The sequence below is a fragment of the Alosa alosa genome, chromosome 7 (assembly GCF_017589495.1).
Source record: "Alosa alosa isolate M-15738 ecotype Scorff River chromosome 7, AALO_Geno_1.1, whole genome shotgun sequence".
Taxonomy (NCBI): domain Eukaryota; kingdom Metazoa; phylum Chordata; class Actinopteri; order Clupeiformes; family Clupeidae; genus Alosa; species Alosa alosa.
In genome coordinates this window covers 427447-447446 of record NC_063195.1, presented here as the reverse complement: position 1 = coordinate 447446, position 20000 = coordinate 427447, and the positions used below count along the sequence as shown (strand labels likewise).

Below are 20000 nucleotides of genomic sequence, written 5' to 3'. Positions count from 1 at the left end.
CACACACACACACACACACATATAACAAACGCAAACATATCACAAACACACACATTACATTACATTTGGCTGACGCATTTTTAGCCAAAGCGACTAACAACATGGTAAACAGTTTTAAAGCAATTCTCAACAATTTTAGGACAATTTAAAAAACGGTAGAGTACAGTAAGAATATGTGCACCAGTGAGTGCTGTTTTTAACAGTTACATGTCAGTTCATGACGGCTGGTAAGTGCTAGGATCAACAAGACTAGTTGTGAGTGGTGCTATGAGAGGAGATGTTCTCTAAAGAGCTGGGTCTTCAGGAGTTTTTTGAAAATGGAGAGGGATGACCCTGCCCTTGTAGGAACAGGCAGTGTGTTCCACCAACGAGGAACAACAGATGACACACACACACACACACACACATACAAACACACACACACATATAACAAACACACACAGACACACACACACAAAACACACACACACACACACACATATGACAAACACACACAGACACACATGAACACACACACACACACACACAGACACACACACAATCACACACACACTAACACACACACACATAACAAACACACACACAAATACACACACAAACACAGGCACTTACCACTTGGCATGAGCTCGATGACCAGCTTGGGAAAGGCGATGTTTGAGCATCCAACCTCAGCACCACACACCTTCACACACTCTTCAGGGTCAACACAACCTACTGAGTCTGTTGTACAAACATGCGCACACACACACACATACACACACACACGTTCATATAGTTGGTTGTAATTTCTTCATCCCTAATCAATGCCATCAAATAGACTTAAAAAGGGAAGAGCTATTAGACACTATCTTAAAAAGGGAAGAGCTATTAGACACTATTTCAAAAAGAAAAACATAATACATACATGTATTAACACATACATACATAAACAAATACACAAACATAAACAAATAAACATACATATATACATATATGGGATATTTGGTCAGCCAGCAATGTGACAGTAACAGTGGTAGCGAGCAAAGGGTTAAATTTGAACTTCTGCAGGAACTAGGCGGAGACAAAGTCTAATAAAACACACACACACACACACTAGCGCTGAGACCGCAGGAAGCAGTTTCTCGGCATTTTCCTGTAACTCCTCCTCATCCACCACACTGTGTGTGTATGTGTGTGCGCGCGCGCGTGTGTGTGTGTGTGTGTGTGCGGGCGTGCGATGCGTAATCAGCCGCGTCATCAGGTTCACAGGGAAACTAGCCAAAACTTTCAAATCCGTGTCGACAGTTTTCAATGACACGCACACATACCGGGAAGCGGAGCCGCGTGCATTGGACATTGGACGTTATTAACGACTTAGAAAAGTGAATATTTCCTCGCTAGCAAGCGCGAGACAAGGATTTAGCAGTCTCACTTAACAGGGTCTGGCCAACTAACCGGTCAACTTGTATAAGCGAGAAAGAGAGAGAGTGAGTGTGTGTGTGTGTGTGTGTGTGTGTCAGGGCGTTCCCGACCCACCCTATCATGTGATAAGGTGTGGCGCGCGACGTTCGTGCTTTGTCTTGTTGAGGGTTACCTGTCTGTCAGCTAACTGAAGGCGGATGGCGGAGCTTTGAGACCGGACCCGCCGGGGAGAGATTTCACACGGGAGGAATGCTGACTCGCGAGTCTGCTGCTTGATGACGCCCTCAATGCCTGGGACGGACGAGGCTGACTGACTAACTGGATGCGTGTCGGGTAAGAGTGTCTGCCGGATAAACCCAAACTTTTAAAACTTTTGAAGGCCGACGGACTCTCGCGTAGCCTAATGGCGCTCTCTCAGGTCCAGTGTCTTGATGACAACCACGTTAATTGGCGCGTGAGCGAGGCCAAGCCGGAGTTTTTTTACAGCGAGGACCAGCGGCTCGCGCTGGAAGCTCTCATCACCGGCGGCCTTGAAGCCTTTCATGAGTACCTCAAAGAGCACGAGCTGCGCCCTTTTCTATCAGAGTCGGAGCTCGAGCGGCTGTGTCAGCGGGTGGAGGCATACCGGCCCGGCTCTGAAGCACGCGGTGAGGCGGCAGGAGACGTGGGGGAGGAGCGCGCGCTCTCGCTACAGTACTGGCCTGACCGTTCGGACACCTCCGTGCCGGAACTAGACCTCGGATGGCCAGACTGTGCGTCATACCGCGGGGTCACGCGCGTCACCGTTTACACACAACCACCCATGGAAGGCCAAGTGCACATCAAAGAGGTGGTGCGAAAAACCATCGCGCAAGCCCAGAAGGTAAGTTACCCCCCCAGAAATGTGAAATTGTGATGATATTTACACCTAGGCAGGCACCTAAGCCCTCACTGCTCCCCGAGCGCCGCCGTTGTAGCAGGCAGCTCACTGCGCCGGGATTAGTGTGTGCTTCACCTCACTGTGTGTTCACTGTGTGCTGAGTGTGTTTCACTAATTCACAGATTGGGAAAATTTCAGAGACCAAATTTCGCTTACGGGATCAAAAGAGTATATTTACTTATACTTACTTAACTCTAGTCTTTTGTGTTAACATTTGATAGTACAACATTAACAATTATATGCATAATATTAAGTTGTTATAAGCTGCCATCATTGGTTTGAAAATAGAAGCATGTAATAACATGTTACTAGCTTAAGTATAGTATAGTATACTTTTACTGGGAGCTCAGCTTTTCTCTACGGGGGCCTTAGCTCCCTCTGCGTCACACACACACACACACACACACACACACACACACACACAATAAAAACACACACAACACACAAACACATCAGAACCGCTGTAAGCGTGTAAGAGGCTGACAAGACAGAGCTTGAAAGTTGAGGTGTAACTGTAGGGGTGTGTGTGTGTGTGTGTGTGTCTAGACAGAATGTGTGTGAGTGTGTGTGTGTGTGTGTGTGTGTGTGTGTGTTTGTACTTATTCATGAAGAGAGGCTGCAGACGGGCTCAGTCATGTTCCAGTGAAGAGTCTGAATAGAAGGCACACTAACATCTGTGTGTGTGTGTGTGTGTGTGTGTGAGAAGTGTGTGTGCGTGCGTGTGTGTGTGTGTGTGTGTGAGAGAGAGTGTGTGTGTGTGTGTGTGTGCTGTGCTGCAGTAGCCTGAATACTCTTGCCACTTTCTTTGTGTGTGTGTGTGTGCTGCTGTAGCCTGCATACTCTTGTTGCTTTGTGTGTGTGTACTGTGCAACTGTAGCCTGTAGCCTGCATACTTTTGTCGCTTTGTGTGTATGTGTGTGTGTGTGTGTGTGCTGTGCTGCTGTAGCCTGCATACTCTTGTCGCTTTGTGTGTATGTGTGTGTGTGTGTGTGTGCTGTGCTGCTGTAGCCTGCATACTCTTGTCGCTTTGTGTGTGTGTGTGTGTGTGTGTGTGTGTGCTGTGCTGCTGTAGCCTGCATACTCTTGTCGCTGTGAGTGTGTGTGTGTGTGTGTGTGTGTGTGCGTGTGTGGTGTGTGTGTGTGCGTGTGCGTGTGTGCGCTGTGTGTGCGTGTGAGTGTGTGTGCGTGTGTGTGTGTGTGTGTGTGTGTGTGTGTGTGTGTGTGTGTGTGTGTGTGCGTGTGTGTGTGGGAGTGTGTGTGTTGGAGCCGTTTTGATATTTATGTTTGTATTATCATTTGAATTATTAAAATTGATAAAGACAATAAGATAATATTTATGTTCATGAAATATGGTTAATAATTATAAGGAATATGGTTTAAATGTACGTAATTTAATGTGTTAAAACTGTCTGGCCAATTGACTGATTGACGGATAGCCATTATAGTTGGGACACCTGTACAGGTAGATGTGAAGTGGCAACAATTTTTCAACCGCTGAATGCGACAGAGGTTTTTGGTTTGTATTCTGACGAAAAGTGAATTAATAATTTACTCTCTATATTCTAAGACGCTGTTGTTTGGAGTTATCTCTGTGAAGTGGGCTCTAAAAGCCCGTCACTACATCAAGTTGAAATTGCTCATGAAACTATCGACAAGCCGGGAAACTTGTGGATTATTCCGTGAATTATACAGCTGGAAATACCTGACCTACGTCCACTCTATCTTCTTTTAATGAATAATTTACTCTATATTCTAAGACACGCTATTGTCCGAGTTATATACGGGCTCAGAGCCCATGCCCATGCCCACGCCCCTGACCACATGCCCACACGCCCACGCGCCCTTAGGACCCACATGCCCATATGCCCACATCCCAGGACCACATGCCACATGCCCACGCCCTATAGACCATGCCCACATGCCTCCCCTTAGACCACATGCCCACATGACCACATGCCCACATGCCCACGCCCTTAGACCACATGCCCATTACGACCACATGCCCACATGCCCACGCCCTTAGACCACATGCCCACGTCTTTAGGACCACATGCCCACATGCCCACGCCTTAGACCACATGCCCACATGCCTACATGCCGCCCACGCCTCCTTAGACCACATGCCCACGCCCCTATAGATCACATGCCCACATGACCACGCCCTTAGACCACATGCATGTCCATCGCCGCCCTTAGACCATTACCACGTCCTTTTAGACCACATGTCCACGTTCTTAGACCCATGCCCATGCCCACATGCCCACGCCCTTAGACCCATGCCCATGCCTACATGCCCACATGCCCACGTCCTTTAGACCACATGCCCACATGCCCACGTCCTTTAGACCACATGCCCACGCCCTTAGGACCACATGCCACCATTACATGCCCACGCCCCATAGACCACATGCCCACATGCCCACGTCCTTTAGACCACATGCCCACATGCCCACATGCCCACGCCTAGGCCCTTAGACCCCACATGCCCACGCCCTTAGACCACATGCCCACATGCCCACGCCCTATAGACCCTTGGCGCCCACATGCCCATCTTTTTTAGACCACATGCCTGCTCCATGCCCACCATATGCTCTATAGACCATGCTGCCCATGCCTAGGACCACATGCCCTATAGACCACATGGCCACATGCCCACGTCCTATAGACCACATGCCCACGCCCTTAGACCACATGCCCACATGTCCACGCCCTTAGACCACACATGCCCACGCGCTCACGCCCTTTTGTGGACCACATGCCCACATGCCCACGCCCACCTCATGCCCATGCCCACGCCCTTGTGACCACATGCCCACATGCCCACGCCCATAGACCACATGCCCACATGCCCACGCCTTAGACCACATGCCCACGCCCTTAGACCACACATGCCCACGCCCTCAGACCCATGCCCACATGACCACATGGGCCACATGCCCACGCCCTTAGACCACATGCCCACATGCCTACGCCCTTAGACCACATGCCCACATGTCCACGCCCTTATGACCACATGCCCACGCCCTTAGGACCATGCTCACATGCCCACCATGCCCACATGCCCACGCCGCCCCTTAGACCACATGCCTTTAGACCACATGACCACGCCATGCCCATACGCCCACATGCCCACAATGCCCTTGTGACCACATGCCCACGCCTCTTGGGGACCATACATGCCCACATGCCTATCAGCCCTATAGACCACATGCCCATGACATGCCCACGCCCTTAGACCACATGCCACATGACCACACATGCCCACGCCCTTAGACCACATGCCCACATGCCCACGCCCCACTACGCCCATCGCCCCTATAGACCCACATGCCCACATGCCTATCGTCCTATAGACCACATGACCACATGCCCACATGCCCACACACATGCCCACATGCCCACATGCCCACGCCCTTAGACCACATGCCCACGCCCTTAGACCACATGCCCCATGCCCACGCCCCTTTAGACCCATTCACATGCCCACATGACCACATGCCCACGTCCTTTAGACCACATGCCCACATGCCCACGTCCTTTAGACCACATGCCCACATGACCACATGCCCACGTCCTTTAGACCACATGCCCACATGCCCACGTCCTATAGACCACATGCCCACATGCCCACGTCCTTTAGACCACATGCCCACGTCCTTTAGACCACATGCCCACATGCCCACGTCCTATAGACCACATGCCCACATGCCCACATCCTTTAGACCACATGCCCACATGCCCACATCCTTTAGACCACATGCCCACATGCCCACGTCCTTTAGACCACAAGTGCTAGAGCAGTGGTTTTCAGCAAATGGGGTTTAGGGGGGGTGGCTAGGGGCCTCAGCAAGTTGGAAGGAAAAAATAAAAGCAAGAAATAAATACATTTGAAACATTTAAAATAGTACTATGAGGGTTGTTATACAATGCCATTATAATAATGACGCATATCTGAACATATTTCCCATGATAATGACTGGGAATAATAGTAGAGTGATAGCTCATATAAAGCAGAAAGCCCCAAATACAATTTTACACACTGTATGCTCCATCGCTGAGTGGTTGTGGATAAAATAATTATTAGATTAGTTTAATGTATTTTTTACATTTGTCGGTATTGTCGATGGGTTTAATAACACATCAAGGGGTCCTTGGCCAGAACCTAGTTGTATTTGGGGGGGCCTTGTCATTGAAAAGTTTGGGGAACCCCTGCTGCAGTGTTGTGCCAGTTCACAGCTTTTCTGAACTAGTTCAAGTTCAGTTCATACATGCTCAAAGTGAAGAGTTCACGTTCAAAGTTCACACCTTTTAATTCTGAACTAGTTCAAAGTTCAGTTATTTTTTACTTTTTTCGTGAGATATTTAAATAAATACTTTTTTCACACTACTGCCAGGGAAATCACTATAATGCGCTTTTGAAGCTGCTCATTAGACATTTGCTCATGACACTGCAATTGTGGGTTTCTTTACCAGGTGATGAAACTTCCGCAGCAGTACAGACAAGGTAGACCAGTTCTATACTTAGTGCAATGAAATCCAGCCCTCCCGGCTCGTCGTTGCCGCTTACGTGGCGTTGTTATGCCTACCCCGCTTCTGCTGCAATTCATCACGGGTAACGCGAAAGCGGAAGCCAGTATGCTATTCAACTATTCTCAGCCGGACACTCACGCTGTCTACAATGCATTGCGCACACAATGTCAAAACCATTTCTGTCTGGTGATACATGATTTAAGCCGCACCAGCGAGAACACAGGGAGGGAGGAACTTTCTCTCAGCTTCAAAAGAGAAACAGATGTCACCAGTTTTTAAATGGAAACAAATTCCAACGCTCATTTACAGTGATGTCTGCCGCTCATGACACACAATGTGAACTAATTCACGCCCAAGTTCTTTATTAAAAAATGTGGGTTATGTTCAGTTCAACGCTCACGAAAAAAAATGAGTTTGTTCAATGAGCTGCCGTTTTGAACTTGTTCAATGCTATCAACACTGCCCTGCTGTAGACCACATGCCCACGCCCTTTAGACCAGGGTCCCCTAACCTTTTATGTACCATGGACCGGTTTTGTTTCTATTTTTTTCAATGGACCGGGATTCGGGGGTTCCATGTTCCATATGTGTTGTGCATGCATTAGCCTACTTTTGAAAAGAACTAGCTCCAGTTATGTATGAACAGTGAAGGTAACAAACTCTTAAAAATGTGAAAAACGTGGAACTTGAAGAAGTGAAAATTGAACAATATGAACTATGAAAAATTGAACTTGAAGCTACATCTATCAAGTGTGAACATGCTTAACAAAATATGGGGAACAAACATGGGAACTAATCAGTGGGAGCCCTGTGCTTGTTTCCCTGCAACAAGGTTCCATCTGGGGGGGTGATGGAAGACAGTGACACCCCTCAGTGTGTTTGAAATGTCCAGTCGATTGCTAATTTGGTCTTAGTTGCAGTCATTGCCGAAAACCCAGCCTCGATATAGATAGATACGCGGGGGAAATGGTAGCAACGCTTTTCAGCGCCACGGCTAACTCGGGATATTCTGCTTTGGTTTTGATCCAAAACCCGCCAGAGAGGTTTTCCTCATACACACTCTTAAGACCATCATTTGCAATTTGGATCAACTGCTCTTCCTCCCGCGCTGTCAAGTTAGGACTATTCGATATTGACAAATGGGTTCTTGGACCCACTCATTGGTTTGCCGTGGATCTTTGAGGATGGGAAGTAGCCTAACGCCAAACTCATTTGAAAGAACAAGGGTGATCGCAAGACCAGCTGCGAGAGAAAAGGGCCCTGCCTCAGTCTCTCCCAAAACCCTCACTACTGTTTGGAACATATCAAATACACCCGGGTCCACTCCGCCGCCCCCACAAATCAAGCTTTGGCTTTAAATGCAGCGACTTTATCTGCCAGTTTAAAGACAGTCGTCATTCTCCCTGGAGTGACAGGGTTGAGGTCATTAAGCAACCCGAATATGCCACACAGGTAAGCGAGTTTTGACACCCAGTCCTCATCACTAAAATGTGCAGCTAACGGGTGACTTTTTCTGTAAGAAATCTCTGCAGCGCTCTCAACACTCTGGCCAGTGACCTGCTAAAGATGCTTGTTTTTTGTTGCTCATTCTAGCAGTTTAGCTTAACTTCGTGTGACACTACCGCTCGCCAAGAACTGATCAAGTGAAGTGAGCTGACCTGAGGCTGCGCGCTGAAGGCAATACCGTGGCGTAAAAGTGTTGAAGGCGGGACAGACAGACGAAGAACATAGACCTTGCAAAATGCAAACATGCGAGCAATCAAACAAATGCATATAGGCCTATGCCATGTAAAAACGTGACATTATTGCGAATTAAATTGAGTTTAGTTTGCATGCATTTTTTTAAAACTCATGTCGTAGGCTATGGCCTGGTTAGGAATGTCCTGCGGCCCGGTGGTTGGGGACCGCTGCTTTAGACCACATGCCCACGTCCTTTAGACCACATGCCCACATGCCCACGTCCTTTAGACCACATGCCCACGTCCTTTAGACCACATGCCCACATGTCCACGTCCTATAGACCACATGCCCACGTCCTTCATGACCACATGCCCATGTCCACGTCCTTTAGACCACATGCCCACATGCCCACGTCCTTTAGACCACATGCCCACGTCCTTTAGACCACATGCCCACATGCCCACATGCCCACGTCCTTTAGACCACATGCCCACGTCCTTTAGACCACATGCCCACATGCCCACATGCCCACGTCCTTTAGACCACATGCCCATGCCCACGTCCTTTAGACCACATGCCCACATGACCACATGGCCACATGCCCACGTCCTTTAGACCACATGCCCACATGCCCACGTCCTTTAGACCACATGCCCACATGCCCACGTGCCCACATGCCCACGTCCTTTAGACCACATGCCCACGTGCCCACATGCCCACGTCCTTTAGACCACATGCCCACATGCCCACGTCCTTTAGACCACATGCCCACATGCCCACGTCCTTTAGACCACATGCCCACATGCCCACGTCCTTTAGACCACATGCCCACATGCCCACGTCCTTTAGACCACATGCCCACATGCATATAGTACACCTGCATATATTGTAAATTATTATGCACAGAGAATCACATGCTCAGTCCCTGCCTCAGTCATGGCAAGCGCCTCATGATTAATCACCCACTATGTGGATACTGTTTTTAGACTTAATTTAGATTTTGTGTTATTTAGTATAATTTGTATTTTAGTATATTCTTTATCTTTTACTGTCCTTATTGCTTGGCTGTGTTTTTTATATTATATACTTAATACTTGTATTACTTTTTTCAGCTGTTAGTGAATGTGTGTGTGATGTCTGTATGCTACTGAGACCTTGAATTTCCCCTTGGGGATCAATAAAGTATCTATCTATTAGGGCTGCACGATATATCTAAAATCTATCGTTATCGCGATATCAACGCTTGTGATGGACATACCGCAAAGATTACTTAATTTTCGATACATTTTGATACATTTTCTGTCCCGCAAGATTCCATACAGTCTATGGTGTATTCACATTCTGAATGTCAACATAACATATTTTACCAGTTTAGGTGTGTGGAGTTTTAAAGCTGTCGTGATGGCTGAAGATGAGCAAGGTAGGCTACACATGCTGGCCTGGGTGAAGAAGAAGCAGGCAGGCTACCCCCACCAGTTTAGGCTACACTTGGGGAAGTGTGAGTTTTAGGTGTTGAGGTGGGAGCTAAGTCGAAGGATGGCTGAAGATAGTGAGCAAGGCTACACTTGGGTGAAGATAGTGGATTTGCAGGTAGGCTACACCTAAGGGAAGGGTGAAGATAGTGAAGATAAGAGTAGAGAGTAGCTACACTTGGGTGAAGATAGTGAGCAAGAGGTAGGTTACACTTGGGTGAAGATAGTGAAGATAGTGACACTTGGGTGAAGATAGTGAGTGGAGTGAGGTAGGCTACACTTGGGTGAAGATAGTGAGGCCAGGTGAAGTGAGCTAAGAAAAAAAAACACTTGGGTGAAGATAGGGTGAAGATAGTGAGTCGAAAGCGAGGTACTTGGGGGTGAAGATAGTGACTTGTAGGTGAAGATAGTGAGCGCAGGTAGGCTATGACTTGGGTGAAGATAGTGGCTCAAGTGAAGATGGATATGAGCGAGGTAGCTACACTGAAGATAGTGAGCGGTGAGGGGTGAAGATATAGTGAGTCGAAATATTTGAGTAGGGTAGCTACACTTGGGTGAAGATAGTGAGTCTGGGTGAAGGTAGGGTGGAGGTAGGGTGGAGCTACACTTGGGTGAAGAGGGATTGGGGACTAAAAGGAAAAGACTAAAAGGAAAAAGCAGGTCTGTTATATGGAAATATTTTGGTTTTATGAAGGATGACGTGTTACAAACACAGCGCCAAATGAGTCCTTCTCCACCGTGTTAAAGTAAACAATTTCTTTCGTTATTGTTATAGTTATATTTCTTGAATTTCCCCTAGGGATCAATAAAGTATATCTATCTATCTATCTATCTATCTATCTAGGATCAGAAGATATCTGTCTTTCACTGTAAGGCTTGTATTTCATGATTTGCATTTAGCAAAAGCCCCAGACAGCAACAGAGAGGTAATCAATAGTAAGTCCCTTCACCATACTTACAGTACACTGCCCCCCCTCTCCCCTACATACACAGCACATTATTTCATCAGGAAGCTTCTCCAACACACATCCCCAGCATACTTACAGCACACTGCCCCAATACACAGCACATTGTCTCATGAGGAAGCTTCTCCAACACACATATTGCACACTGCCCTCTCCCCACATACACAGCACACTATCCCATCTCCCTTGTCATCCCCCCAACACACACACCAAGACCCCTGGCAGTTGGGTTAGCCCCTTGAGCCGTGGATCTGCCCAAGGTCCAGAGCAGATCTTTCACACAACTTTGATAGCCTAGCAGTAGGTCTCTTAGCTGTCCACTTTCATCAGGCCATATATAGCCTAGGCTACATAATATTTTATATTGTTTATGTAGAAAATTATACATTTATTTCTGTAACTATACATTTATCCCCCAACCCTACAGTCTATGTTAGCAGCAAGTAGAATAAAGAAAAACATTAAATATTTAAATATCGCAAGTTATATCATTATCGCAGTACTCAATAATGTTATCGCATATCGCATGTTTTCCTAATATTGTGCAGCCCTACTATCTATCTATCTATCTATCTATCTATCTCTATCTATCTATCTACAATATAGAAGCCTCTTTGAGTTCCGGTCCTATAAATAGTGACCCTGCAAGATTCCTAGTCATTGCAGGTGAGTCAGGTCTTATAATGCTAGTCTGAGACTAGTCTGCAACATTCCGACAGTAGCCGTTATGCCCAGTGGCATTCTATTTGTCTCTTAAGGGACTGGAGCACATTAGCTTTGAACTTTGAACTGGTGAAAACAGCCTGAGTACACCTGCGCACCTTAAAAGCCTGAGTACACCTGCACACCTGAACACACCTGCGCACCTTAAAAGCCTGAGTACACCTGCACACCTACACACACCTGCGTACCTTAAAAGCCTGAGTACACCTGCACACCTTAAAAGCCTGAGTACACCTGCACACCTGCACACACCTGCACACCTTAAAAGCCTGAGTACACCTGCACACCTTAAAAGCCTGAGTACACCTGCACACCTGCACACCTTAAAAGCCTGAGTACACCTGCACACACCTGCGCACCTTAAAAGCCTGAGTACACCTGCACACCTGCACACCTTAAAAGCCTGAGTACACCTACACACCTGCGCACCTTAAAAGCCTGAGTACACCTGCACACCTTAAAAGCCTGAGTACACCTGCACACCTGCACACCTTAAAAGCCTGAGTACACCTGCACACCTGCACACACCTGCACACCTTAAAAGCCTGAGTACACCTGCACACCTGCGCACCTTAAAAGCCTGAGTACACCTGCACACCTGCACACCTTAAAAGCCTGAGTACACCTGCACACACCTGCGCACCTTAAAAGCCTGAGTACACCTGCACACCTGCACACCTTAAAAGCCTGAGTACACCTACACACCTGCACCTTAAAAGCCCTGAGTACACCTGCACACCTTAAAAGCCTGGAGTACACCTGCACACCTGCACACCTTTTAAAGCCTGAGCACACCTGCACACCTGCACACACCTGCACACCTTAAAAGCCTGAGTACACCTGCACACCTGCGCACCTTAAAAGCCTGAGTACACCTGCACACCTTAAAAGCCTGAGTACACCTGCACACCTGCACACCTTAAAAGCCTGAGTACACCTGCACACCTGCACACACCTCAATGCACCTTTAAAAGCCTGAGTACACCTGCACACCTTAAAAGCCTGAGTACACCTGCACACCTGCACACACCTGCGCACCTTAAAAGCCTGAGTACACCTGCACACCTGCACACCTTAAAAGCCTGAGTACACTTGCGCACCTTAAAAGCCTGAGTACACCTGCACACCTGCGCACCTTAAAGCCTGAGTACACCTGCACACCTGCACACCTTAAAAGCCTGAGTACACTTGCGCACCTTAAAAGCCTGAGTACACCTGCACACCTTAAAAGCCTGAGTACACCTGCACACCTGCACACACCTGCGCACCTTAAAAGCCTGAGTACACCTGCACACCTTAAAGCCTGAGTACACCTGCACACCTGCACACCTTAAAAGCCTGAGTACACCTGCACACACCTGCGCACCTTAAAAGCCTGAGTACACCTGCACACCTTAAAAGCCTGAGTACACCTACACACCTGCACACACCTGCACACCTTAAAAGCCTGAGTACACCTGAGCACCTTAAAAGCCTGTGGATACACAATCAGAACTCCACCAGTGAACATTCTCAATCAGAACTCCACTAGTGAACATTCTCAATCAGAACTCCACTAGTGAACATTCTCAATCAGAACTGGAATAGTGGATACACAATCAGAACTGGAATAGTGGATACACAATCAGAACTCCACTAGTGAACATCCTGAATCAGAACTGGAATAGTGGAAACACAATCAGAATTTCAGAACCGAATCAGAAGAGAAAAGGCTTTAGGAGTTGTGATCAAAATGACTCCAAGACAACTGGTGTGAGACTGCAGCTTTATTCTAGATATCGGGAGTATGTTACCAAAATGTGAATTAACAAGTCCACAGGTCTGTGGTTGAGGTCAGTTCTTATACTCTTAACACATACACACCTGGAAAATCACAACACACCCCCCCCCACACACACACACACACACACACACACAGTGATCCATCTAACCAGCTGGTATTCACAGAGATAAGAACTTTTACAAACCACCATATTCTCATAGCACATATGCATAGTTAAACTAAACATTTTATTAAATGAGAAACCTATTTAAAAAGATATATATTCATATGCATAGTTAAACTAAACATTTCCACAGAGAGGTATTATTGTGATGTGAGTAAAAGTCACTCCCTCCCTGCAGGCGTTAACGTCCTGGCTACAAACATAACTGTGTTCACACACACACACATACGCACACACACACACATAGCTGTGTACACACACACACACGCACAGGGGTATTATTGTGAAATGTCACTCCCTCCCTGCAGGCGTTAACCTCCTGGCTACAAACATAACTGTGTTCACTCACACACACACATATAGTTCCCTCCCTCCTGGCTAGCATACTCATGATGGTGTGTGTGTGTGTGGTAGTGTGTGTGTTGTGTAGATCAGTGGTTCTTAAACTTTTTGTCTGGCAACCCTTTAAAAAACATGGGCCAAGTCTCGCGACCCCCTTCTCTCTAAACGACGGAGTTTGGTTTCGAAATGTTGTGAGATTGGAAGCAGAGGCAGAAAATGTCTTCTCTCATAGTAGGCTATGTCAACATCAAAGGCATTATGTCAAGACAAAAAGACTGCAAATCATTTTGTGACCAATATTTTTGGGGACCCCCCTTTTGAGAACCACTGGTGTAGATGATAGGGCTGAAAGATTTTGGAAAATAATCAAATTGCGATTTTTTACCAATATTGTGATTGTGATATAATATGCAATTATTTGTTTCATTTAATATAATTATGTGTGTGTGTGTTGTGTAGATGAAATTATGTGTGTGTGTGTGTGTGTGTTGTGTAGATGAAATTATGTGTTTGTGTGTTGTCTAGATGAAATTGTGTATGTGTTGTGTAGATGAAATTATGTGTGTGTGTGTGTGTTGTAGATGAGTCCCTTGGTGATGAAATCGCATTTGATTATATCGCGATATTATGGCAAATGCAATGAATCATTCAGATGAGTCACTTGGGGGATTATGTGAATGTGTATTTGTGTGTGTATTTATTAGAGCTGTCAAAATAACATGTTAATTTCGATTCATTAATTACAGAAATATTAACATATTAAAAAAATGAATGCTGATTAATCGCATTTCATAGTGACATTTGACCCAGTGCAGTCTGGCTATAGCGACTGTAGGAGGCAGAAGAGAAAGCACTGCTTTGAATGAAACATTTAGCCTAGGCTAGCTTTTTTAAAAAAAGCATTTAGCCTATAGGCTAGCTTTTAAAAAGAACACCCACTGCTTTGAATGAAACATTTAGCCTAGGCTAGCTTTTTTTAAAAAAGCATTTAGCCTATAGGCTAGCTTTTAAAAAGAACACCCACTGCTTTGAAGGAAACATTTAGCCTATAGTGTAGCTTTTAAAAAGAACACATTTAGCCTAGGCTAGCTTTTAAAAAGAATGCATATAGCCTATAGGCTAGCTTTTAAAAAGAACACATTTGGCCTATAGGCTAGCTGTAAAAAAAATAACGCCTAGCCCCAGACCAATCCTGTTGACAGGAGCATCAACCTACTATTTCTCCAGTAAGGAATTTCCGTTGCCTACCATATTCGTCAAGTCTGAAGCATCACCTCAATGCAAAACAATCCGGAGGTACAAGTTAACACACCTCTTGGTGATAATAATACTAGTCGCCAGCCTGGTAAAAGTTAACTTCTCTAATGTAGCCTATTGTTTGCTTAGCCTACCCTATGACCAACTAACTAACTAACTAACCGACAAACTCTATCTATCTATCTATCTATCTAACATGTTTGAATAGCCAAAACAGGATAAATCATGGGGGTATACCACACATTACCTTGGTGTTAGGGTAGCCTACTCTGCACATTACCTTGGTGTTAGGGTAGCATACTCTGCACCTGTCATTGACAGTGAGTGGTAGCTTCAGTCATTTGTATTCATCATGCTAAAGATCTGACACCAGACACTACGCTGATGCCTGGAGCCAAAGGGAAAATGATAATAAACAGAGAGACGCTTGAACCTTTTATGACGCTGGAACATGTTTGAATAGCCAAAACAGGATAAATCATGGGGTATACCACACATTACCTTGGTGTTAGGGTAGCCTACTCTGCACATTACCTTGGTGTTAGGGTAGCATACTCTGCACATGTCATTGACAGTGAGTGGTAGCTTCAGTCATTTGTATTCATCATGCTAAAGATCTGACACCAGACACTACGCTGATGCCTGAGCCAAAGGGAAAATGATAATAAAACAGAGAGACGCTGAACTTTATGACGTTGAAGTCTATAATGTTGGTTTGGCTCTATATTGTTATAATAAGAGAGAGAGATGTTGAACTTTAAAGTCTATAATGTTGGTTTGGCTCTATAATGATTCACTCATCTGCCAAACTTGTTTTTAAGATATGTTCATAGCAAAAATGTATGCATGTGATTAATTTAGATGAATTAATCACAGAGTATGTAATTAATTAGATACATTTTTTAATCGATTGGCAGCCCTAGTATTTATGTGTGTGTGTGTGTGTGTTTGTGTTGTGTAGATGAGTCCTTTGGTGATTATGTGAATGTGTGTATATATATATTTTTGTGTGTATTTATGAGTATGTGTGTGTGTATGTGTGTTGTTACAGATGATCGCCGTGGTGATGGATGTGTTCACAGATGTTGACATCTTCAGAGACCTGCTGGAGGCGGGGTTTAGGCGGCGTGTTGCTGTCTACATCATCATCGAGACGACAGCTGTCAATCAATTCCTTGACATGTGTGAGAGGGCCAGTATGCACACAGGACATCTGCAGGTGTGTGCGTTTGTGTGTGTGATTAACTCATGGGAAATTGTGTGTGTGTGTGTGTGTGTGTGTGTGTGTGTGTGTGTGTGTGTGTGTGTTTGATTTGTTCATGGGAACCTTACTTGTTCCTTCTACTCTACACACCCCACATTGTTATTTTGAGCCACATTCTATACATTCTTTTCTGTGTGTGTGTGTGTTTGTGTTTGTTTAGCACATTGTCAGGTAATGGTATAAGTGTGTTATAACCAGTGTTTCCTGCAGCATTTTACAGCTCAGGCGACACACACGCCTCCTGCCTTAACTATGTTGTCCAAAAAATTTAAATAAATAATAATAGTAGGTTGTCTAACTCATGTTTGATAGCAGTTCAACGTCGGCTACGGTTGTCTAACTCATGTTTGATAGCAGTTCAACGTCGGCTACGGTTGTCTAACTCATGTTTGATAGCAGTTTAACGTCGGCTACGTTTGTCTAACTCATGTTTGATAGCAGTTTAACGTCGACTATGGATTTCTAACTCATGTTTAATAGCAGTTGAACTTCGGCTACGGTTGTCTAACTCATGTTTGATAGCAGTTTAACGTCGGCTACGGTTTAACTCATGTTTGAAAGCAGTTTAATGTCGGCTACGGTTGTCTAACTCATGTTTGATAGCAGTTTAATGCAGGCTACGGTTGTCTAACTCATGTTTGATAGCAGTTGAACGTCGGCTACGGTTGTCTAACTCATGTTTGATAGCAGTTTAACGTCGGCTACGTTTGTCTAACTCATGTTTGATAGCAGTTTAACGTTGGCTACGTTTGTCTAACTCATGTTTGATAGCACTTTAATGCAGGCTACGGATGTCTAACTCATGTTTGATAGCAATTGACTGTCAGCAAACCCATTGCCAAAACTCACCATAGCAATTCATAACTTCTCAGATACGGCAATTAATCATGCCGCAGCGGGCCAGAATAACAAACATAGCCTACCTTATCTTCTACATACGTGTAAATCCTCTAGGTTTGGAAAAGAAGATGACTTAATCCAACATGTTATAATCCATTGAGACGAGACTTACTTAGCTACATAATTAAGTCAGAAGTGATGTTACTGCCTCTAGTGGTGATTTGATGTTACTACAGACAATTGCTGTGTCAACCTGTGTGAGGTGAGCACGAAATAGTATGCGAAATGGGGGGCAGCCGTGGCCTACTGGTTACTATGGGGCAGCCGTGGCCTACTGGTTACTATGGGGCAGGCGTGGCCTACTGGTTACTATGGGGCGTGGCCTACTGGTTACTATGGGGCAGCCGTGGCCTACTGGTTACTATGGGGCAGCCGTGGCCTACTGGTTATTATGGGGCAGCCGTGGCCTACTGGTTACTATGGGGCAGCCGTGGCCTACTAGTTAGCGCTTCGGACTTCGGACCCCGACCAGTAGGCACGGCTGAAGTGCCCTTGAGCAAGGCACCTCTCTGCTCCCCGAGCGCCGCTGTTGTTGCAGGCAGCTCACTGCGCCGGGATTAGTGTGTGCTTCACCTCACTGTGTGTTCACTGTGTGCTGAGTGTGTTTCACTAATTCACGGATTGGGATAAATCCCAAGACCAAATTTCCCTCACGGGATCAAAAGAGTATATATACTTATACGTATACTTATACTTAAATATTAAAAATAATCGCATATCACATGTGGTGTGTAGGCTACAGTCTGTGTGAAATGTTCAGGGAGGCACTGCACATCAAAAGCTCCGCTCTAGAATCTTTGCTGCATGTATGAAATTTAATTGACACACGACACAATTGAACACGTCATCGTTTAAGAAATCTTCACTTTGGAGTGTGTTTGTAAAAGTGCATTTGAGGGAGCTAAATCTCTGTTTACATGTAAACGAACGGACGAACGAACGAAACGGGCCCTTAGTGCATAACTGTGTGTGTCCTAGAACCTACAGCCTTAGTGCATAACTGTGTGTGTCCTAGAACCTACAGCCTTAGTGCATAACTGTGTGTGTGTGTTCTAGAACCTGCAGTCTTAGTGCATAACTGTGTGTGTTCTAGAACCTACAGCCTTAGTGCATAACTGTGTGTGTGTGTGTTCTAGAACCTGCAGTCTTAATGCATAACTGTGTGTGTGTGTGTTCTAGAACCTACAGCCTTAATGCATAACTGTGTGTGTGTTCTAGAACCTACAGCCTTAGTGCATAACTGTGTGTGTTATAGAACCTGCAGCCTTAGTGCATAACCAGAGAGGGTTCAAGCGGAGCGAGAGGCGCAAACGTTCGACAATTTCCGCGTTCGATTATTGCAAGGGGAAGGGGGGGGGAATCCCCCTTTATGCAGACCAGAGTAAACCCTTGCTGCACTAATGTCAATGGAGACTTGTGGAATTTTACCAATAAATTGGTCATTATGTCTTTCTGGATTTGTTGAGGGTTTTTTGAAAAATTTTGTCATAATCTGTAAGTGTTTGGGATCATTTCAAGCCTAAAAGTGTAATTTTTTAGCCTTTGGATTTGTAATAAAATAACTTAATATCAGACCATGCTGCTGTCAGTTACTGTCCGGTTGTTAGCATGCTAGCTAGCCTCTTAGCTAAGGTAACATTTTAAACGGAGAAGTGTAATTTCTTTGAAATGACAACTAGCTGAATAACATTACTGACATTAGTTAAAGTGGATAGTTTATACTCAAGTGAATTTGCAACAGTATATTAAGTTTAAGCGAAGTCCTTCAACTACTAGTCACTTGTTAGCGCATAGCTGTATTGCCATAGCTACTCCCATCCACTTGTATAGCATTTTAAGCTAGCGTTAGCTAGCTAGCTAGGTTCAGTTCACATGACTAATTAAATTATTCATATCATGTCCTAAAGAATGATTCATTGGTATTATACATGATTATAGACAATAATACTCTGAAACACATTTATGTTTATCTGTTTTTATTAAGGTGGCTTATTAAGAGACTGTCCGTTTTTGCTCCCATAGTTTATTTATCTTGTTAGTAATCAAGGATCTTTGGCATAACTGTGTGTGTGTTCTAGTACCTTCAGTCTTCAAGCATAACTGTGTGTGTGTTCTAAAGCCTGCAGTCTTAGTGCATAACTGTGTGTGTGTTTAGAGCCTCCCATAGTAACAAATCAGTCTTACGTTGTTCTATCTTCTTAGTAAACTGTGTGTGATCTAGAACCTTTAGTGCATAACTGTGTGTGTGTGTTCTAGAACCTTCAGTCTTAGTGCATAACTGTGTGTGTGTGTTCTAAAGCCTGCAGTCTTAGTGCATAACTGTGTGTGTGTTCTAGAACCTGCAGTCTTAGTGCATAACTGTGTGTGTGTTCTAGAACCTGCAGTCTTAGTGCATAACTGTGTGTGTGTGTTCTAGAACCTGCAGTCTTAGTGCATAACTGTATGTGTGTGTTCTAGAGCCTGCAGTCTTAAAGCATAACTGTGTGTGTGTTCTAGAACCTGCAGTCTTAGTGCATAACTGTGTGTGTGTGTGTTCAAGAGCCTGCAGTCTTAAAGCATAACTGTGTGTGTGTGTGTGTGTGTTCTAGAACCTGCAGCCTTA

The 20000-nt window shown here is 45.2% G+C and overlaps 1 protein-coding gene across 1 annotated transcript in view; it reads right to left on the bottom strand.

Moving 5' to 3' along the window:
- Positions 1-20000, bottom strand: part of slc5a10 (solute carrier family 5 member 10) — an 85099-nt gene that overhangs the window by 34611 nt on the left and 30488 nt on the right. The window contains 1 exon segment of the mRNA XM_048248325.1: positions 609-720. Within this exon segment, the coding sequence (XP_048104282.1) occupies positions 609-720 (112 nt within the window).